General features: G+C 38.7%; 1 protein-coding gene across 2 annotated transcripts in view; it reads left to right on the plus strand.

The window, feature by feature from the left end:
• CDH13 (cadherin 13) overlaps window positions 1–23,806 on the plus strand; it is a 447,401-nt gene that overhangs the window by 198,607 nt on the left and 224,988 nt on the right. For both annotated transcript variants that reach the window (XM_027725145.2, XM_027725146.2), the window contains exon 5: window positions 12,685–12,837. In XM_027725145.2, the coding sequence (XP_027580946.1) occupies window positions 12,685–12,837 (153 nt within the window). The remainder of the gene's footprint in view (window positions 1–12,684; window positions 12,838–23,806) is intronic.

The raw sequence follows: 23,806 nt of genomic DNA on the forward strand, positions 1-23,806 counted from the left end.
ATTGCTACAGTTTTACCTGCATTTCCCTTAAATTAGAGGAGAGAAACATATATATTTTAGGTTTACTGCTGAATTCTTTCTGGGGATGGGTGCACTCTTGTGCCTCTGTCTTTATAGGTGTCAGCACATTATTGGGAAGATCTCCAAATATTTCAACTCTATTTTCATATGAGACACTAATATTTTAGATAAGTTCAATCCTTTTTGCCTGAAAGTGCAATATGAATGTTACTACATCGATATATTGTAAGATTAAAACAGGTGCAGAGTTATAAGTAACATACTTAATATTTGCTGTAATTAGATGTTTTAGACTTACTATAACTGCAGTTTAATAGAGGGAGACAGCAATTGGGTACATCAGAAATATCTAGTAACTCTTTAATTTGTTCTAAATAATGGAACTAGGGTAATAATCTGTATAAACAGGTGAGTATGGATTGGGCTATCTGTTGACACTGAGTTAAAGAAATGTCTATGACAACTGGGTGTATTTTGGATTCCCCCCTAAGTGATTATAGATTATCACTTAATAATGTCACTATCAGTAAGAAGTTGTTGTATGAAGTGGAAGCAGCCGGGAAATTAAATTATGTTTTAGGTTTTAGGTGTGTGTTCTCTTTACTCTTTATTAGCTGTAAGCCAGTGACTTGTTATGGCTTTAAACCCAAGGCTGGGTTTTGAGCAAAGTGTAAAACCAAGGCCCAGAATAGTTGTGGCTGTTATTTGTGGCTAATAGTAGTTGCACAATAAAGCTGAGTCCTCCACAGGTGGAGCAGGCACTGGTTGGATATTTATATTTTTGCCAGCTTAAAATGCCACTGGAGACCTGTGTTTCTGTTTGCTTTCTGTTTTAATTCCATCATTAGAGGGTACATTGCAGGTTTGTTGGGCAGAACAGCACAAAGCCCTGGTGTGAATCCACCTCCAAGGCCCTGTTGTGTCAAACATTACCAGAGCACAGATTAATGTGGCTTTTTCTCTCAGAGGCTGACGTGCCTCAGAGTGGCAGGACCAGACTATGTCACATTCATTCCTACTAAACCCCTTTGAGCAGCTCTTTTTAAGACAGGTTTAAAATTGCTTAGGCTTGTCCTGGTAGATGGAACAGATCCTCCTCACCCCAAACTCATGTAGAAGCAAGACCCTGTTGCTGCAAGAGAGGGAATTTCTTTCTAATATTTAAAATAATTTATACAAATATCCCACTTTTTTTTTTTTTTGCTCTGGTTTATTCAGTGTGAAGACTTTTGCTTCTTGAATGTCTCTATTCTTTTTTTTCTTCAGTCTCAACTAAAGTGTCAAAATGATTTTTTTTCCACCCTATTAGCTCCATTTACATTCTGCAAGACAAAGAACGCGCAGCCATTATCCACCAAACCCATGTACATAACAGTTTCATAATTTAAAAGCTTAAACTTTCACAAAATCTTATTATTAGCTTTAACTAGTATTTTTTTGACATTGAACAGTGTTATGGCAAGCAATTCTGTGTGACTGGAAAGCATTTAATTTTGTCAGAGTTAGACAAGATAAAGCTGCTGCAGCCTGGGTAGTGGATTAATGGGTTCAACCTGGAGCCTCCTATAAAGATCTTCTTGATCTTTGGGAATATTTCATATTTAAAAAGAGCATCTACATTTTCAACCCTCTAATAAATATTGGTTAAAATATCCAAAGATTGCCATGTGTAATCTTTAAGGCAGCCATTACTGCAGCTTTTCCAAAATTGTGAGGTTTTAGGTTTAATTTTTTTTATTGTTGGAGCCTTTTTCACAAGTGGGCATTGCTGATTGTGGCAATCATTGCTTCATGTTGTTACATAGTAGGTTTATTTGTTAATTAGTGAAACTTGAGGAGAAGATCTGTATTTATCAATGCACTTTGAAAACTGGGAAAATATTTTGAAGAATCTGCCTCACCTGGTATTTTTTTCTTGTGATGGTCAAGAAGACACTGGTTTGGCTGATTTCTTGCACAAGGTTTCTGAATCAAAGGGATTATTGAAAACTTTAAATACACTCATTCTGTGGATTATTTGTTATTTATTCCCAAAGAGATATCAGTAAATCTTATTTATACTATTTATAATCTGTCAGAGCTAAAACCAGGCAGTTGTTCAGTTCTTGCTGATATTCTTGATATCATTTCAATCCCACGTCAAACTGTGTCTGTAGATGCAGACACCAATCTTTGTCCACACACGCATATGTTAGTGCAGACAGATTTATACAAATATCTGTCTCAATAGGAGAAGAGACTAAAACAAAGACACCCTCAGCTTGGAACAAAGACAACTTTTGGCTTGCTGAGTCAGAGAATGTGGATGTTCTGCGTGGTTAAATTTTATGGCTCAGCTTCTACTCTTTTGAGGAAGGAAATTCTAAAATCTACATGAATTATCGCGCTGAACCAGAGCGACTGTTTTCTGCATAAATTAAGTTTGGGTAATTGGTGTTGTTGCAAAATTGAATTAAATAGTTGTGCAAGTTCAGAATTAGGTTTACTGAGCCGTCTTGATGTGAGTAAATATGAATAATATCTTATTGTCTGTGATTTTGTGGCAGAGAGCCCTCATAAAGGCACAAACAGGGCAAGACCTGTTTGCAGTCTACACACAGAACAGGTTCTTGGTGCTCACCAGTAGGAAGAACCTTCTGATTTCATGATACCCACCAGAAATTTGTGATTACACTCGATCCACTTGTGGGCTTTTAGAACTTTATCGATAGTTTTAAATGTACACTCCAAAACCCCTCTGTATTTTTGTCAAGTACTTTGGGAAGAACAGATATTCCATGTTCTGGGTCTTTATGAACCCTTCAAGTTCTTGTGTGTTTAGCATATGGTATCTTTAGATATAGCATGCTTACATTGAAAATTAGTTAGAAATAAAACTGCCATGAAATACATGGTAAAACCTCCAGTGAAATTATCAGGATCAGAGATTCACCCTTCTTTTTTCTATATATTTAAGTAATGATTCTACTTTATGAACTGACTGCTGGCTTTACACGAACCAGGCAGGAAGCAGACTGGAAGGTGTTGCATTTGTGTTGCATTTTTTAAATCTCTTTTCAATGGTAGTATGAAAATGTTTCTTACTAGTACAATAGCTTAATATAATATTTTTCAAATTGCCTATTTTTAGATTAAAGAAAGGCATTAATGCTGTCATTTAATCGCTATAGACTGCTTTTGTTTCAAGTTAGAAGCAGTCAAATTTCTCAAGGTGTACTTAAAACTTTCTTTTGAGTATATAACCTTATCACTAGTTCCTGCCAAGTAGTTTTTGTGTTAGATCTCCAAACAGAGCCAAGGCAAAGGGGACCTGATTAAACAGAACTTACAGGAGACTTTTCTGTTGACTCACAGACTTGGAGTTGAGGATGGTCACAGTGTGTCCCGTGTTGTCGAATTGAAACTGTTTGCTAAAATGAACTTTAACATGTCCCACAGTAACACCTGGTAGTAAATGAAGGAGGAGAGAGGGGTGGGAAGTCAACCTGAAAGTGCATTTGTGGAGATTTGGGTTTTAAATTTTGATATTCCTGTTTAAGACTTACTGTTTTCTTGTAGGTCTGTAAATTTAACAGAACAAAGTAGGAGCCAAAAACATTCCCCAGAAGTATTTTTACGGCCATTTTTGTGCCCATCCATGGAGGAAAACGGTCCAGGTTTGTGGTGTTAGTGGTGAGCTTGGATCTGGATGGTGCCTTTCCAAGGGGATAAGTAGAATAAGACTTGGAGTCAGGACCTGGGAGTCAGTTGTCAAGAGTCACTGCGTGTTTTCTGAGACGTGCTGACAATACAAGTTCCCTTCTCATTTCCCTCTCTGACTTAGCTTAAAACCTTTATTTGATCTGAAGTCAGGCTGAATATTATCCTTAGTGTGGGCAGGATTGTCCCCTAATTTTATACCTTTAGAGCCATCATTGTAGATGGGTCAGGATAGAGCTGAACAGTGGTTTTGTGTTACAAATGAGGAGGAAAAATGTGACAAAGCTTCCCTCTGCCACCCTTGAATTCACTCTAATTCACCCCTGTTCAAGTTCTGTATTCACATATATCTGAGTTTCCAATGAATTCTATTTTGTCTATTTTTACAGCAGTGAATTAGAACTAAATAATAAATAGAGTAACATTAATTATTCTTTTTTTTCCCCTAAGGCTACTGCAGTTACAGGCGTGTAGCTGGTTTGTGATCATATTGTTAATTAAGGGGCCAATATGAGAAAACACAAATTATATTTACCACTCATGACTTTGTTACATTTCTGCCTATCATTTTTAGTAAGTTGTAGCTACTTACAGATGTTTTGAACTGACATCTGATAGTTAATCATCTTAGATGAAAAGTGAGGTGGACTCATTGTTAAAACCTCAAATGAGTTTAGAGAACCAAAGTTAAAATTCTTTATTTACAGCATGAAGTATCATAGAGCACTGTTACTCATAGAAGTGTTAAGTGCTTCATCAGATTAAAATGTTTAAAGTTTTAAATGTCCCAGATAAATGTCAGATGTTGTTGCCATCTGTCCTTGACAGAAGCACCAACATCTGCTGAGATGCAGACCTGTGACCTCTAGATAAGTTTCTATACACAGAAAAATATTTATCTTCCTCCTATGACCTTCCATGCACAAGACATGAGCCATGGATTTGTTTCCTAGGGAACTAGTGACTGAGGAAAATCTATAATTAGATCTGTGGGTTACTTGCTACAAATGGGAATTGGGTGCTAAGCAGGTTCTTAAAGTGTCCAGAAGTATTAGATAGACTTCATGTGATGGAACCAAATTTAGCAAAAAATACCCTTCACCGTGATATTTCTTTTTTAATATCTTCAATTGAAAAATTAAATACTTTTGATAGAGTACTTATTCCTCTGTGTTAATTTTAATTGCAAAATATTTTCAAAAGTCAAGACTCGGCAGGTTGCTAGTTAAAGCCAAAATAAAATTAGGCACAGTCTTCCAAAAAATTTCTTCAAATTAAACTGAGCCTTAATTTTCAAGAGGAGTTTTAGGTGAATCATTCTCATCAGCTTCATTTCTCTCACTTTACTACTCCTATTCACCTCCTCAGGTTGGCTCTGCTGCTTCAGTGTCTTATTCTGCAATTCCAATTACTCTGCCCAGCTGGAGGTTCCCACTTAATCCAGACCTTGATTTCTTTCTTTGCTGCTTGCGTGGAGGATCTAAAGATAACTTTTGTAGCCAAATCCCACGGGCAGTAAATGTGGCTGCAGGGACAGGGGAGCAGCCAGATTTTTGGTATTCCTTGGCCGACTCAGGGCAGAGTTCTGCAGCCCTTCTCAGAGGGTTGGCTCAGCTGAAATGCTTCCCTGCTGCTGCCAGAGCTGGAGCCGAGTGCCCTGTGCTTGCTTGGATGCTGCAAGAGTGGCCTTGAGTAATGAATTAAGATTTTGATCTTATTCAGAATAAATAGTACAGTGAAATACCCGGGGAAGGTGCTGTAAATTGGGTCTGTTCTCTTTTCTCCCACTCCCTGTGCTTTCAGCTCCATGAGTGGCAAGAGCACATTGTGTATTCTGTCCCATGTCCTGAATTCTGCAATTACAGACCAATCCAGATAATCCATTTGTCTGTTTGTTTTTTAAGGGGATCTTTTGAGTTCTTCATTTAATATTGTCAATCACAGTCAGATTTTTCCTAACTAAGCACAGCTTTTGAGCTACTCCATCTGGCTGTCACTCAGAAGACAGTGGTCCTTGAATTCCTTCAATTAATAGGGTTTGCTAGTTAGTAGCTTAAGTGGTAATTAAAATATGGTGATTGAATGGCTACTAAAAAGCCAAGTCAGCCAGTGAATTAACAAGACCTTCTGTGACAAGTAACACTTCTAGGTCCTCTTCCTTTGAGATCACAAAAAACTGTAAACTCTGTGCTGTCAGTAGGAGGATGTTGTTGTGTCCAGAATCCTGAGTTTGGAGAAATATATTTGGAATAGACAATTACGAACAAGGGAAGTGAACATTATTGCTAATGAATCTCCTTGCTCTTTACAAATCAAGAGTACAAGGGAGCTGAGAAATTACCTGCAACGAAAGATAATGCACATCTCGATGTGTTCATTGAATTCCTCTGCTCCCATCTATGAGCATATGCTCACATTTAGCTATTTATATGGGTTAAATCCTCACATTTAAACCCCTACAACTGGTTCTTCAGGGGGAACTGTTGCATCTGTGTTCAGCTGCAATAATGAACCTTGGGCCGAAGGGCCCCACCAGTGCACAGGGTGCACAAATTCAGTTTGTTTCCCTTGAACACCTGCATATCCTACTGCAAAGTTGAGCTGAATTTTGTAAACATTTATGCATAATTAGGATGAAAAGCCATTATGTTGAGTAGATAGTTTTCTGGTTGAATATCAAATATCCCATTTGTGTTGATTATCCTAAAAAGACCTCAAAAATGGCAGAACAACTTCTCCAGATTTTAATATGTTATGTCATTTTCATACATTAAGTATGTTGTTGAAATATGGAATTTATTAACCTCGGTGAATTTCAGCCTTAAAGTTGGTTTTAGTTGGTAAAATGTTATATTTGCACTGGTGTAATGAAATCATAGTTGGTATAGTACCTTTTATAGGATGTAGAGCCCAAGTCCAACAAAAATATTTCAATAAAGCCCCTGCTTTTCAAGCAGTGCAAGTTCTATTTCCTTTGTGTGTGTGAAGTTCTGAATGTGGTAGCTGATAAGAATTCCTGCAGTTTTGTCTCCATTGCTTCAGGAGAGGAACATTTGTACCGTTTGCAGCCCCCAGTCAGTCTTGGAAACGTGCAGCAAAAATATGCTAAAGCTGTGTGTTTTAGTTCTCCCAATGTACTTCCTAAATTTGACACTTCCTGAAATGTTTTGCATGACAAAGCTCATAGTTAAGATGCTAAAAAGAGCCCTCTTGAGAATATTGTTGTATGATTTTTCATTTTTGTAACTCGTTTAATTTCAGTTGCCTGATTTGGTTAGTTCCCGTTTCACATCTCTGACAGTTGGGAGGAAAGTTTCCACCTTCAAGGTGTTGGTACACCCAGCACTCAGTACTTCAGATATTCTATACAGATATTAAAAAAGCTGCAATAAGACATGTGTTCCTGGGGTTTTTTTTGTAATTCATAAGAGTCTTAAGAGAACCAGTGCAAAAGAATGTAAGTAAAAAGTAATTGTTAAACTTGCAATATGTTTTAACATATGTAATATGTTTTAAAATGTATGAGTGTATAAGAATAAATAACAAATAATCCACAGAAGCAAACACAGGATGTAAACTTAGTTAAGGGATTAATGACATTGTGTTTAAAGTTTTAAGTAATCTCATTGATTGAAAACATCATGCAATAATTCAGCGGAATCAGTGTCTTAAAATGCAACATTCAGACATTTTCCAGTCATGTGTTTCATCCAGTTAAAATTAAGTCTTGGGGATCTGAAATAGAAAATAGACCTTGAAAATTGAAAATAACCAAATTATGGCTTTCTCTACTGAGTTAAATCTGCTGTCTATATGTGTTTTTCTTTCTCCAAGAGACCTGTATATGTGCATTCTTATTGGGACTGGCAACAGCATCAAGCAAAATACTTGGAGTTGATGGCACAGAAACAATCTCTGCTCTAATAAATATAATTTCCCCCAGCTTTGGTTCCCCCAGAAACCAATCTCTTCACCTTAATTTTGTGTTCTGTTACCCTGGGAGGTTGGGCCACTGTTGTATATTCAGATTGCTGGTTGAATTTCATTTTCCATTCTGTGTCCAAGGTTTCTGGAGTGCACAAATATTAGGATTTGAGTGAGTGACTGGCTGATTTCAGCTTTGCAGTGGAAGCACGTGGAGATGTTCACAGCTTTGAAAATCTCGCCTCATCCATAGGCTGGAGTTTGAAAACTGATCTGGAAATGTTTTGAAATTTAAGACTCTGACATTGCCTGAGTTGTTGTATTGCACGAGCTCATTTAATTGCTGAAGTTTTCTTCTGCTGTTTACTTGAACTGTGGAAATATTGTTCATTCTTGTCTCCATCAGCTCAGCTGTTGTTTGAGATGACATCCTGGATGGGCACTTGTCCATTTGTGTTTTGGTTGATAATATAATGTAGCTGAGAGCCAGGCTGTTTGTGAACATGAAAAAGTGTTACCTGAAAGGTATCCTGTCATATACAGAGTGTTGGCTTTATCCCTAATTATCATGAACAAAGCACAGAGTTGCTCAGAAAAGCTTTATAATTTCTGCTACCATGATGAGAATAAATCACCTGGGTTTTCTTGGCTATCACCTGTATATGGAGTGAATCTGGAGAAAACCCTAATCAGAGAGAAAGCAAAGGTCAGGTTTAATTAATGGAGATAGAAGTAATCATTTTTCTTGATACATTAATAAATTCAGCAGATCATATGAATTCCTTTCTAGCCCCAGGTCTGGCATGTTCAGCTTGCAGCACCCAAGCAGGTTCTGTTGGTTAATGCTTTTGAATAACGACGGGAGTATTTTGCATTTGTTTTGGTTGAAAGAGTATTTGAGTCAGTGTGGAGCAGATGGAGCCTCTGACTGTAAAGAGTGATTTTCAGTATGGCAGGACAGGAAGTGTCTGTTTAAATATTTATACAGTATCTAAACAATGGGCCTAAACTATTGTTTTGCTCTTGTGGAACACAGTGATTAAAGAGAAAAAAACCAGTTCGTCTTTAAATATTCCATGAATAAATTTGCCTCCTATGACACATGGGGAAGTGGGAAACACCAAAACCAAACAACCCTACATAAAATAATAATAAAAATAAAAAAACCACCAGTGAGACACTCTAACATTCTGGAATGAAAAGAACTGGAGCGTGAACCAAATATTCCTGTCTGAGGGTGGGATTTGTTTTCTAATTAAAAAGTGAAACTAATATGATGCATCTCAAATTCACCTGGTGTCAAGAACTAAGAAATCATGGCAGTGGTTGAGGCAAACACATTTTAAAGAATGAAACTGGTAAAGGAGGATGGTGCTGCTTAGGACAGATTTGCTGGGGTTGCAGAATTGTGAAGTTTCTCTCTGGGGGCACTGTGGGTTTTTTGTACTTCCATTTCTCTTCCTCTCTTGAGAACACTGATTTACTTTTGTGATAAACCCGTAACAACAGGGGGATCACATTGCAGAAATGAGTTTAGCTGCAAGGGATACATAATGTCAGCTGAAAAATAGCACTTGGGAAATATGTTTTGGCCATGGTTCAGCAAAAAGCAGATCCTGTCAGCTACGTAATGCTCTGTTTTCTTGAAAGTGTCTTTTAGCTGAGCAGAATCATAGAGTCTCTGCCTTTTTGGAAAATAAAAATGCTGCTCTGTCATGGTGTTATATCTGTGGCCCTGACAAGGCTGGTGTGGATCACTTCACTTCCCAGTACATTTATTCTCTGTCATAACCTCGAGATGGGAAAAACGTGGGGAAGGGAGTGGCATCTAAGTCTACATCTGGGACTGTCCCCTGGGTCCTGGGTGAGGAAATAGCCTTCAATAGTCTGTATTATTGTGGGATGCTCAGCTGGCATCTCTTCTGTCTGGGCCATCTGCCCATGCAAAGTCAAGGCTGTTCTGAATTGTGAGATCAAACCAAGGGAAAATGAAACAGGTAGGAAGTGGGAACCTAAAGAGGGTATGACTGCCTTCCCCATATTCTCTGTGGGTGGGGGACAGGGTCTTGTGCTGCCTTAATGATCATCCCTAAGAATGAAGAGCCTTTCTATGCAACACTGTTGTGTGGTGCAGACATTTCCAATTTTAGAGCCTGCGCTGAAGTTCCTGAAGCTGTGAAAAAAAAAAATGATGGAAATAACTGTTTCTTGTCGGGCCTTCAGGTAGCTGTAACTGTGGGATTTCATTTGTGCATTTCAGAAATGTAAAAAATGAAACCCCGAAGTAAACATTCCAGCAGTAATAATCTGGCCTTGTTTTATCTCAGCCAGGAAATGGGGAGAGCATTGTTCTGCAAAGGCATTGTGAACAAGGACATTTTCATGTGTTTATACCAGTGTTCAGAATATCAGTCTTGCCAGAGGAGATGTCAGACAATCCTCCCGTTTTCTTCTTTGCTCTTGTTGAAGCACCAAACCATATGGCAAATTAAGCCTGATTTTTATTAAACTTTTCGTTGTACCGAGCTTAGTGCGAACTGGGAAATGCACTTTCTTTGAACTATGCAGCCATTATATAAGCATCTTAATTAGGAGATGTTAATGTTCTCCCTTGTATTCCTGGGAGTTTGCAGCTCCCTCTTGTGGCTAATTAAGCGGTTTTAAGAATCTGAAAATTCCTTTTTGTGAGATGACAGCCATGCCGTGGCACACGGAGCAGCTCCTGGGCTGTGATAAAACATCGAGCACAAGGTGCTGTGCAATAACTGGATGCACAGACATATATATAACACAGATAAAAGAGAAAGGTCTGCACAGAGTTGCACCCTGGATGTGACAGATCCCTGAAGCTTTAAAAAAGCTGAGTGGGCACATCCAGAACAACTCTGCTGGCTGGGAACTCTGTTGTTCCTGTACATTAGATGCTGCTCGAGTGGGGGTGAGCTATGGGATGTGTCAGAGCTCCAAGGAGTACAAATCTTTCAGGCACCACGTTGGGATGTCATGCAATCAAACTCAAGGTTAAGATCTTTGCTAGATTTGAAGTTGAGAAGAAATTTTCCTTCCAGTCAGGTTTTCAGGGCCCATTCTTATTCTTTCTTATTTTTTCTTATTCTTATTCTTTCTTATTCTACTTCTGCCTTTCTGTCTGGCAGATTTTTGATAAATTCCCTTGCAGTGCTCAACATTTGTTCTGCTTTATTTCTGTGGCTTCTTAGAACTGGGGCATTGTGCCTATACTGCATCTTAAATTTGTCATAAACAGGTAATATTTGATGGCTCTGGTGGAAATGGCTGTAGTGGAAACATCTCTGAGTTAGATTTTTGTGCTGGCCTGGGGCTGATTTCGGGTCTTTCAAATCACTGTTCTTATACTGGATGGGAAGGTGCACTTGGCTTGGAATAAGTCTCAGACATCAATTCATCTTTTTCCTAAAAAAGTGAGTAATGATCATGGCACTGCAAAATCTTGAGCACAGCTTTGTGTTGAGAAAAACAGATGTTTTTAGGCTTTATGTAAAAAATACCAGACTGACCAGTAGGTAACTTTTCAGTAGGAGACATTAGGTTTCAATCTCATCAGGAAACCAGAAATTGCAAAGTGACTTTGCCCTTTTGTCACCTGCAGTGTTGGTTTGGCATCCCACACTCAAAAATACACAAGGAAATTTCTTCCATTAGCGTTTCTGAGTGTTGGAAGGAGGAATTAAAAAAAAAAAAAGTGAAACAGGTTTTTACTTTGAAATTTCTCCCATCCCCAAAGGGTTTGCGAATGGAAACTTTATCTCTGAAAATGCTGATTTCCTATTTCATAACTTGTGGCAATTTTTTTCTCAATTAAAATAAAGGAATAATGATTATGGAGTTAAGTCAAAAATCTCACTGCCCAGTAATCTGCAAACCAGTGTTGCTGAACCCACAGCAATAGGGCAGCAAACACTTATTTCCTCGGGGACATTATTCAACAACCTGCATATTTATAATCTCCAAATTGGAGCAGGTCCAGACTTCTAAGGCGACTTTTTCCCTTCCTTTTCCTGAGCTGTGATTCAGACCAGCATATAAATTTTTGATTTAACGTTTCTGCAGAAATATTAGTGATGTGAAATTGCTGGAAAACAAAAGAACATGAAACAGCAGTGGGAAGGAACGAGTTGGCAAAATAGTCAGCCTTGAAAGGCAAGATTAATTGCTAATCCTTCAGATTCTGATGTACAAACACAAACTTGCAAAGCATGTGTGGCTGTGGAAGTTCGTAAATGCTGCTGTCACTAATGTGAGACTGACTTGAAATCGGATTTTTAGAGATTTTTTTCTTATGGGAAATAAGGTGATGGTAACAAGGAGTTGTGGGTATATCTGTATGTACAAATTTGGGAAGTGTTCTAATTCCAGCGGTGTGACTAAGCAGAGTTCTGGGCAGGATACTCAGATATTTGCATGTAGAGTTTTTTTCCCTTATTTTAAAATCCTGGGAAAGGAAGAGTGTAAAAAGGAATAAAGGGGGAAAAAAACCAACGTGAAAATAGTCTATTTTGTCATGACTTCACAATGGCTAATAAAAAGGATGGACTAACTGGAAAATCTTGTGTGATGGCTCTCTGGTATGGTAAAGGTTGTTGTGAAATAAGTGTGTTCCATGACAATCAGTACAATATATCTCCTTTCTTTTTCTTTTCTTTTTTTTTGTAAGTTCATACTGTTTTTATCAATTTAACTAAAAAAATAGCATTAAATATGACGTTAAATTCTAAACACAAAGTGACCACAATAGTGGTGGAATAGTAGAAACTTTAAGTGGTTAAATAGAAGACACTAAAGATAACATAGGAACTGGCTAAGGACATGAGTAGCTTTTCCAGGATTTAGCACAAAATTGCACAATGTTTTCTGCATGATTGAAATCCTATTTTATAGTTCCATTTTATTGGCAGGGAATACACCTCAGCATTAGGTAAAAGGCTGAAATTACTGCAGTGGTTTTAGAGTGATTTTCAAAGATGTTATATTACGGCCTGTCACCTCTTTTCTGCCACACAGGTCATCAGAAGTGAAGGGACAGAGGGAGCAAAGTTTCGACTCTCTGGGAAGGGAGTGGATCAAGACCCAAAAGGGATTTTTAGAATCAATGAGATCACTGGGGATGTGTCTGTGACCCGAACCCTCGACAGAGAAGCCATTGCCAATTATGAGGTGAGTGCTCACAGCAATAACATCTCTGCCTCCGTGTCCATGGTGTGTATTTTTTGTGTGTTTGCTCTTGAAAGATGTGCAGTTAAATTGAGGACTGAATTGCAGCTACTGTCCTAGAAAATTTCCAGAAGAAGCATTTGTCCTTTTGGAAGTGGTAAATGTGTCTATTTTTACATGCAGCTGAAAACCTCCTCTGCTTTCTGAATGGAACTTCTGCCATTTATCTTTAGCAGAAATGCTGTCTGACCATTGTGTGTGCATTTGATTGATGAATATGAAATTTTGTTTGGACAAAAGGACATCTTTTGGGAAAGTTGCCACTGTGGTACTACAGGGTTATACTTCCTTATTGTCAAACAGTCAATGGAATGTGCTATGGAACTCCACCACTTTTAGTAATGGATATCTTTAAGAGAGAAAGGAGATTCTGATAGTATGAAAACATTAGCAGATACATTTTTGTCAGATGTACATCACCTACGAAGATTCCTTTCCTTGGCAATAAATGCTGTGTTTCTCTCCATTGAACCTCTAACAAATGAACTCTGAGATCTGCAAAATTACTGCTCCAAAATGTCCTGAAACGCATACTGTGAACAGAGGGTCTGCCAATTCATGTTCTCTCTTGCTCTGGAAATGTGCAGTCAGATAAACTGTGTCTGGCCACCTGGATACAGAGGAGCAGCAGAATTCCACATGGAATTGTGTCACAGCCTGGGGGACTGATCTCCAATGCCTCTGGCAGCAGGAAGCCCCTGGTGGGGCACTGGCTCTGGGGACAGCCCTGCCTGCTCTCCCTGACCTCTGCTGTGTTCTGACGAGCTGTGATCAATACTTGTGCTCTCAGTGCTGTCCCTCCTCCTCTGGGAGACTTTGCCAGTCAGATGACTAGTCATCCTTCCTCAAACAGCACTGCTAAAATTTACCATATGTTGGTTTTCAGCACTTAAATATCCACTTCTTCTGTGGGTCTGCAGTGAAATGTATGTTAACCGCTCACACGGGGTTTATGGGAGATGCTGACGTCCTTCTTGCAGGGAAAACACTGCAGTTTCTCTTTTTAACACTGTGCCTTGTCTTCATTTACCAGCTGTTTCTTATTTTATCAGTAGCTTCCCACCTTAGTGTGTTTGGTAGAAACCTTGAATATTTTTGTGCTGGAAAACCAGAGTAGACTTTTCAACTCAATGCATCAAAACACAAATGGCCCTGCTACCTGATCTGGCAAAAGATACACCTAAATTAAGACAAAACCTTTTCCCTGGAGGACCCTTTTTGAAGCCACGTGAGTGATACACAGATAGTGTGCTGTAGCAGATTATCCAGAGCAATGTGGCTGTGCAGCCTATTCCTAAGCTGTTCCCCAGCCTCTGCTCAGCAGGCTCACAGCCCCCTGTGGAGCAAAACCGAGTTGAAAAGTTCTACAGGAGAACCTTCAGCTTGATGACTCTGTCTTTGAATCCAGCCCATTGTTTTCCAATGAAGATGTGTTGTGGTGTCAGGGACACAGCAGGATTTTCTCCCTGATTTCCTTGGTACTCTGAAAGATGAATAACCTGAAAAGTCCTTAACTTTCTCTCAGAAAGTGTTTTCTGGTTTTGTTTGAGCTTCTCCCTGCCCGATGTTGATGCTCTGAGAGAAATAGCAAAGCAAAAGGCAAATAAGGAAAGAATAGATCACTGTGCAAAAATGCAAGTTCTTTACAAGTCATCATACTATCAAGTGTATAATCAGTGATGATTATAATTTAAAATAATATATAATATAAAAAGTATTTTATAAATACTATAAAAGGATGAAATCTTTTTGAATCCTTCAGCTACACAGAGGGATGCTGTGCCTGAGCACTGATTTACTCCCTATGCTTAATGCATATGTACTCAAGGGGTGAGAATTTAAAAATGTTAATAAGGCATGAAATAGAGGTTTGGTGATCACAGTATTTCATAAAACTTTGCAGATTTTACCATCTCAAAATGTTTTACATTAGCTAAGAATATATAATCAATTATAAAAAATTGGGTGTTTTTTTTCTTTGAATGTTTGAAATTCTGTTTTTTTGCTGCCCTCTTTCTCCTGAAGGAATGTTGAAAAACTTGTAGGAGTTTTTTGTGTATTCATTACTAGAGAAAAACTATTAAATTAGAGGAGTACTGGATTCTACACAGATGATTGTGTGAGTTACTCCCTTCTTTCTGCAAGTGTTTTATTTCTAGTAAAAGCTGGAAAATATTTTGAAATAGAATGAAAAATTCTGTCTGAGGGTCAGGGCCTGCCTTCTCTTTGGTGCTGCCCATTTGCACTACAGCTGTGTTTTCAGAGGAGTTTAAAATTTGTTTTTTAGCAAAAGAAACTCAAGCTGGCAAGAGGAATATGAGGCAGCTTGTATTAATGACACCCCTCTGAAATAGACTTATTTCTGCAATTGGTTTATAAGTTTATTTTTTAGGAATTCAGGTAAATTGATCAAAAATGGACAAGTAAGTGAGATTTCACCAAAATGTTAATGTTGGGGGGATTAGTTGCCAAAGCAGCTCTAACTTAATCACCTGTAAATTTGAAAATGTGATAGTTTCTACTGAGAAAATGAACCTGTGCCTGGGTGAGACAGCAAAGCTCCAAATGCCACCAGGGTGAGATGTAACGATTAGTAATCTTTGCTCTCGTGTGTATGGAACTATGCTAATGCAATCCTGTTTACCAGAGGAAAAGGGGAGATGCTCCTGGTGTGTTCTTCCCTGTAATTTTGTGGTTTGTCTTCTTAAAGGTCAGAGAGTGTCAGTCAGCCTCAGTTTTAAGTGAGAGCTGTCTCTGAAGAAGAGCAGGAGGATGCAGGGACGATGTTGTGCCAGCCTGTTTTAGGGAAGTGTGTAGTAACTCATTTTTCTTACTAAAGAGTTTTGATAAAGAGCATCCTGATAGGAATTCTCTGGGTCAGAGTACACCAGGGGATTTACATTGAATAGTTTTGCTTTGGGGCTTGCTACAGCCTGTTGACAAAACCACCAAATGATGCTCTGAAGAAGGGGCTTAAGCAGGCTGTGGGCACGTTATTGAATTGCTTCTGGGTTGGGGAGATAAGAGGTAGCCTAGAGCCCCTATTTAGTGGGAGCAAAAGGTGTTCAGCTGTACAAATGTGCTCTCGAGCATATTTGGTTTTCTCTCAAAATTTGAATAAATAAGACTACTCAGAAATGTCAGACAATGGCGAATAATTTATTTATTTCCTATTGAAAACTGCAGATGTGTAAAAGTAGATGAAGGAACTTGGTGGGGAGACTTAAGATGGATTTTCTAGTCCAAATCAACGAGGCACACACCACCCAAAAGCTGCCAATAATCTGTACAATTCAGAGTTCACTTCAGAACCACAGTCCTTCCTGATTCCAGCAGGGAAGAAATATTAGTGACTTTTCAGTTCTGTGTTTGAGCAAAATAAATCAAGTGCTTGTATAAAGAGCTGTGATAACAGGGCTAAAGGATTCCAGTGAAGCTGGAAGGCTACTTGTGTTCAGTGTTGATAAAACACCAGTGAATTGGGAAACAAAGGGTCAAATAGAGGGCCAGTGAAAGCAGAGGTCTGAAAATCAGTGATTATGGGGTAATCTGTTAATTAAAACCCCTGAGCTCATTTTCAAACCCTCACATTTGCCTGGATAATGTATTTGTAGGCAGAATGATTTCCTGCAGGTAAAAGCAGGAAGAGTTGCATAGATGGATTACCATGACCAAGGTGACAAAGTTGCTGAGTTAAACTACGTGTTCTTTACTCAAAGTTTGTTAGGTACAGAAGAATTGGGAACAATATTTCATTGAGTTTTTACTGAGGTGCATGAGATTTTGGGTTAGGCATTCCTTGAGAACAGGACAAACCCAGTTCCCTAACCTCTTAAGCATCAGTGGCAAAGTGCCACTGGGAGGTTCCAATCTCAAGATTTTAAAGGGTGTTACCATTGTTGATTGGCTTTTTCATAACTGCTTGCCAAGTGTAAATATGTGTGGAAGAGAAATAATCCCAAAGTGATCCTCTGCAAGCATGAAAGGAAGCAGCTTGATAAAACTGTTCAGTGACAGTGTGCAAATTAGAGCTGTGACCAAATTTACCTAGGCAATTTGAACTGCTAATGAAGAGTTAGTTTTAATTATTTTTTAAATAAAGAGCTTTATTTGCTGTAGAAAATACTTAACAAGCAGAGGTGTGAAATCGGCTCTCAGCTTTTTTTATAACGGCGGATCGCACTTCTGTTAAAGGATGCCTTGCAACTGGTGGTGACAGACTGAGGTATTTAGAAAACTTATGTTAACAGGACTGAAAAAGCAAATTGGGAGTGTGTAGTTCTGGGTGGTATTGTTTCTGTAAATTGGATGACAAGTAGGTTGAGAAGAGACCAGAGATTTCAGAGCCATCAACAGCCACCAGCTCTCAGTGTGAGCTGCCTCTCACTTCAGGGTACACGTGACTGAGCCAGACACTGAGGGGGATGCTACAGTCCTAATGGGTTCTATTTCTCTGTTGAATTTGCAACAAATAATGGAAATGCTTCACAGTGAGGAGGAAAACTAGCTTGGTCAGGTGCCGAGGAGTGTTTTGTGAACAAGATTTGTAAGTGCTTTAATGCATTTTTGCAGATCCAGAGAGCGTTGCTGCAGCGAAGCCCCCGAAGGGAACAGCTGTAATTTATTGTGTGCAGAAGAACGAATTTGTCTTGTGTGTGAGCCTGGTTTAGTGCAACCACATCCTTTCCAGAATGATTTATCATACCCTGGTACTGAATCCCTGCAATGTGCAGGGTGGAGATCTATGGACAGCATGCAGACACGCTGCTCTTTCACAAGGAAAACCGTGGCTTTGCCTCTGACTTCAAGGCTGGTCTGAAATGTAATTTAATCTTGGGTTTCTGCCCTGGCAGGTTGGTCTGAAGGGTCAGGGATCTGCTCTGTCCTGAGCTGAAACCTGATGGGGAATGTCAGACCTCAGTCATCTCCCACTAATATCCCCAAAAATGAAGGTACTCTTTCATGGGAGGAGGGATTAGGTCTTGTAGGGATGTAAACTTTAGTAAAATTGCATCATTAACACACAGAGCAAACCTGTTAAAATACTGGTGCTCTCAAATTGCATCTGTTCCATCAAAAAAGTTTGCAGTAATGGCAGAGTGCAAAATTTCAGGGAGGAATCCTGACTTCTTAGTGAGGGGAAAAGAAAGGAAGTATCACCAAAAAACAAAAAAACAAAAGAATTCTCTTGGAGCTATAAAATCTAATTATTAATGAGACAGAAAATTATTTATGTACATGAGATGCAGAGAAAAAGATCTCTGTATTTTGTGTTCCACATGTATGTGCAGAAAGGGCATGAGATATATGTTTTTTCTTTATAGTGCTGTGTTTACATATAAGTTCTTTAATGTGTTCACATGGTAGGGTACCAGGTAAATTCAGAGAGGGCTGTTTTGAATTAATTTTATGTTTTGACTACAGAGAGAGAAATGAACACTGACTCAAAGAGCCATTAGTGTTTTCTGGCAGCATTACTTGCAATTTAGTTCCCTCTACAAGAACTTTTCAGTGAGGAGCTGACAAGATATAAACACAGGGGGTGTGTTTTTAGGATGCCACAAACTGGAGAAAACCAGCTATTGTTTCTTAAACATAATCAGTATTTCTTATTTTTTTTTTCCCATTATGAAATGATGAGATTGAGTATTAACAGATCAAACACCATCAAACCTGGAAGCAGAAACAAACCCAGCAGAAGGAAAGGTCCAGATCCTTCCCTGAGATCTGTGTGGGGAGAGTCCTGATTTCATGGGGCACTTTCTGCCATTGATTGTTTCCCAAGGTCAAAACCAAGGTGATCACTGGAACCGAGTGCATAAATCTAACTTGGGAGCATATCAGTTTTAAGTGGAGTCCCATTTCTTAGAACTACAGTTTAAATAATTGCTTGCACAGCCAGGATATAAATGGGATTTCCAACTACTGGAAATCTCTCTCCAGAGGTTGGTTTCTGGGAGAAAAAGAAAACCTGTCAGGAAATGAAGTTAAAATTCATGTTATTCTTATGTATATTCTCCCATTTTGTCTTGAGGGAATAAAATATTGTATATAAACTCTCCAATTTGCCATTTTGACTGGAAATAGTCTATTCAATTCATAGTGTGTGTTATTCAATACATCTTAACGTTATGAGATATCAGCAGGGTACTGTGATTCCTTTCAGAAGCCAGTAGCATCCTCATACCATTTATGTGGAAAACATGCAAAAGTCAACAGTTAGTTTTGTTGGAGGGCATTTGCTTTGCTCTTAGTTCTGCCTGCCTGCATGGCTTTGACGTTCCCGCTGTTCAGCAGCACTGTCATGTCATTTGGAGGAGGAAGAGAGTGAGGTGTTGTTCAAGGGAAAAATCAGAAAGGTTTGTTTATAACCCATAACTGTCAAGACAAGGCAGTGGGCTCGGATTTCCATCCTGACAACAACACAAACTCCAAACACCAGGCGAAATTAGGATTTATTAGTGAAGAGTGGGGAGTGGGAACACACAGCAGGAAGAACGAAAGAAAAAATTAAGTTTACTGACACAGCAGCAAATGACATAAAATTTGGTTTTGTGGTTGTTTAGTTTTGTTTGTTTCTTTTTGTTTGTTTGGGTTTTTCTTTTGGTTTTTTGGGGGTTTTTGTTTGTTTGTTTGTTTGTTGCTTTTTTAAAATTATTATTATTTTCTAATATAACACCAATCTTGGAAAGAATAATGATGTGTTCAGTAAGACAAGAGGAGACTAATAACATTTTTTGTCATATTATGTTAATAGCCTATGAAATCACTTTTATTAGTGCATATTAATTGCATTATAAGGCAATTAAATATCATCATGATACTTCACTCTTTACCACGATCAGTTTATTTGTTTCTTTTCCTTGTCTGTGTTATTGCAGCCCTTGGAATATCTTGCTGAGGGCTCCCTGGTCCAGGTGCAGCATCAATATCTAGGAGACATTTTGCCCTTTCCCCAGCCCTCGTGTTCTCCTGCAGTGAAAGGGATCCTTGGGAATTTTCCCAGCTGTGTGTGGGGATGGACATGGCAGCAATTCCCAGGGATTGCTGTTGGATTGAGCCTCTTAGAAAGGGCAGGGCAGCTCTGAGTGGAGGGGAGGGAAAGACCAAGTGAGCTCCCACAGCTCAGGTCTGTCCTACCTGTTACTTTGTGGACCCAAGTTCTGTGCAATTTTTTCACATTTTTGGTGTGCTCTGGACTCAGATGTGCCTGATTACACTCACAGGTAAAAGGTGCGTTTTAAGAGTTTACAGGAAAAGTGGGAACATCTCTTTTTCTGGTTGGTTCAAGTCAGACTTGGTTTGGAAATTTTTTTCTGCTCATAAACTTTTCTTGAGCCCATTTTGATATATTGGCATTTTGCAAACTAACCATAGATCAAGCAGGAACTATTAATCTGGTCTTTATGAATGGTCCTGGTTCACTTCTTATTAAGTGTATATTTTTGTTTGTTTGCTTTTCTGAATAAGTGCACAAGCTCTGAGCTTCTTGATTCTTTGCTAAGTGTGCAAATATGTTACAGTGGGTATTTTGACTTGTCCTGTGGCTCAAGTCAAAGTCTTGAAGGTCTGGCCTTGCTGTTTTGCAACACTACTTTGATCTTTTCCTGATCCATTATCAACATTCAGAATGTAACACAGACATTTTTGAAGTTTGGTTGTTCAAATTTCCATTTATCTTATTCCTCCTAATACAGAAAGAATTCTCTCTTATTTACATATTTGGTAAAAAAATCAGAATCTTAATGTTCTAATTGCTGGAAAGACCTTGATTTCTGTGGCTATTTGTTGATCTTGGAAATGTGGGTCCATAACAACCTGTAGCTTCTGTTTCTAAAGAAGACAAGCATGGGTTGAAATAACCACTTCTTTTTTTTTTTTTTTTTTTTTTTTTAAGAACTGAAGCAATGAATTCATTATATCTTTTTGACAATAATTTCCTGCCTGCACTTGGAGCACCTGCTGTCTCCTTCCTGCCCTCTTGTTCTTTACGTACCTGAGGAAAACCATAAGACCTGTCTTATCCTTGCCTGCAACCTTCCTTCCATTTCCCACCTTCTTGCATCTTATTTCCCCTCAAACTTTTACCTTCTCTCCATAACCCTTTTAGCCTCACTGTCTTTCTTGATGTTTTATGTCATCCACTTACACTGTCTGGGTTTCCTTATTCCCACCCACTGCCCTGATTCCTGCTCTCTATAAACAAGGTTACCAGGGCTGCACACACCCATCAGCTGAGCATAAATTTCTTTGGTTATTGGGTAGAACCTTTCCACTGTCCCTGCAAAAGCTGGGCTGCTTTAGCCATTCTAACCAGCTGTGCTCAGAGATAAATCCCTTCAGAAGCCTGTGTTCTAGAAACCCTGGACTTTGCATTTCTTCCCACCTGACTCTGCCTCCTCTGCATTTTTTGTGACACAACCCAGGTGGTTCATATGTGATGCTAAGAAATATTGTAGGAAAATTGAACTTTGTTTCCATTTTAATACCTTTAAGTCTGTGTATCTCTTCCATCAGCTTATGGATATTAATTCAGGGAGTGTATGATTGCCTGGAAACTTCCAGCATTTAATTCATTAAAGTAATTCTAAGACACGGTTCTGTCAGCACTGGAATTGTGGTCTTCTCAAAAGTGAGCTGTACCAGAGCTCCTGATATAATAATTAGTTCTGTGGCTTCAGAACAAGGAGTTTAATGCTTGATCTCTGTAAAATTATTGTAGGATAATAGGCCATAATTTTAAAGCTGTATCTGCATGTGTTTGTGACAAAAAAACACCAGGTGGGTTTGTAATTTTTATGCAGAGGTAGATTTCAATTAATGCAGTGTGATATTTTTTCAAAATGTGTGAAAAGAATCTGTATAAAATTAAGGAACAGGGATGCTTCAGTCAGTTTGTGGATTCTGTGTTCCAGTTGCAAATTACTGTAACATCATTAAAGGGAATTAGGCTACAACAGAACTCTTAATTTAGATATCATTGTCCAGTTCAATGTGCAGTTACCTTCAAAATCCATTTTTTTTGTGCCTATTCTTTCTTCCACTGAGAAGCCCTAAATATGCTGCAATAGTTTCATAGGACCCCTAAGATGGCATGTTCATTGTTATGTGTTTTTTCCTGTAAGAGACTTTGAGGAAGGATGACACTGTGGACCACGAGGTCTCCTCTATTGAAATGTTGCTAAAATTACTATGTGCTATAAAAAGAAATTTAAAAAGGAGACATGAGGTTGGAGTTGAGGATCCACTTGGCCATGTCACCTTCAAAGCTTTTTGACTGCTGTATTTTAAGTCTGCAAGGATCCATCTGTATCTCAGGCCCACAGATGAGGCACGTGGCCAGCTGGGGGTGGCTGATAGTAAAATTTTATATTTTGAGGTGTGGAAATGAAATTAGAACTCTTTGTGGATTGTCTCCCCCCGTCCCAAAATACATCAAGTGTCTCTGTGTTACCACACTGATGGCAATGAACTGTGCCATGGGTGCAGCTAGAGCAGAACTGGGCCCTGCAGCTGCACAAAGGTAATAATTTAAAAGTAAATTGACTGATTTTGCAAGAGCAGAAATAGAATCCATTTCTCTGTTGCATCATGGGTGAACTCTGTAGTGTTAAAAAGAAATAAAATGTAAGGAAATGCATGTTTTGTCACTACACTTCTGACTCGTATATCAAGCCAACACTAAGATTGGTGTAATTTTTATACCAATCCATTAAAAAATACACATCAGCCTATTACGTATGTGTAAGTGTTCAGGTTGCTTTTCTGCTGTACTTTGATTAAATATGCAGAGATATGTCTAAAATACATGTCAGTGCATAAACACAAATGTGTGATATCATAAACATTACCACATCCTCACGGATTTATGTACAACTGCCTCGACTATTCACCTCAAATCTCACTTGGAAATCTTCTTTCTGTGCTTGACAGCATGAAATCACTACCAAACTGTCATTATTTCTTAATTGCAGCATTTCTGGGTTATTTGTGGAGACTTAGATCTTAAGGATCCTGCTCCCACCATCAGGAATGTTGCCTGTCCCAAGAGTTTAAAACATGTCAGAGCCCTAAAACTTGCACGAGAGTTTGAGTGGTGCGTTGAGTTCCTCCTAACCTGGCTTCTGGGGGGGCTTTTTTGATCCACATCACCTGAACTCTGGAATTCTTTTTGGCAGTTTTATTTTTAATTCTTTAAAGTGAAAACATGACAGGGCTCGACAGGTGGAACTTTAGCAAAACCAATAACTAAGGAAATTTAAAAATGGGAGAGTTGGCAACGCTGCACATTGTGAGCAGAGGATCTCCCTTTTTCTCTTTATCAGTCACTTGTGGTGGAAACGTTGCTGGAAACAGGTGATTCCTCTGTGTTTGCATTTTTTCTTTCTTAAGATCCATGCATAAGAGCAAGTGAGTGAGAGAGGTTTAGAGGACTGAAGTTATAAATATTTAGAGAGCACTGTGTGAAGGGATTTCCAATATGGAAATTTTACTTGGCATCATTTTATTAGCATGTAAATGATAAAAGTCTTGCTGTATTTGTCCTGGTTTACTCAGGTCATTACTAATTATTTCTTAATTAGATAAATTCCTTAAAATTAAACTGTATTTATGTGAGTGTATTGATTTATTTTTTTGAGTAGCTCATTAATGAGAGATGTGACTTTAGTTTAGGAATTTTCAACAGATAATTTGCTCGTCTCAGTTCATGTAAAACACCATATGTTTAGACTCAGTGATGGATCTTCTTCTTTTGAGGGTTTTTTCCAGTTTTTCTGCAGAGCACAGAACAGGTCTCAGTAGGTAGAGACAAAGCTTATTTTGTGCAGGTGTGTGGCTGCAAGTTTGCAAGGACAGGCACATTAATGGAATCCTGTTCCTTTGAGGTTTCCCCATAGGGACATTTCTTCTC

Source organism: Pipra filicauda, unplaced genomic scaffold (genome assembly GCF_003945595.2).
Source record: "Pipra filicauda isolate LSUMZ 115617 unplaced genomic scaffold, ASM394559v2 scaffold159_size1710840_pilon, whole genome shotgun sequence".
In the NCBI taxonomy this organism is placed as follows: domain Eukaryota; kingdom Metazoa; phylum Chordata; class Aves; order Passeriformes; family Pipridae; genus Pipra; species Pipra filicauda.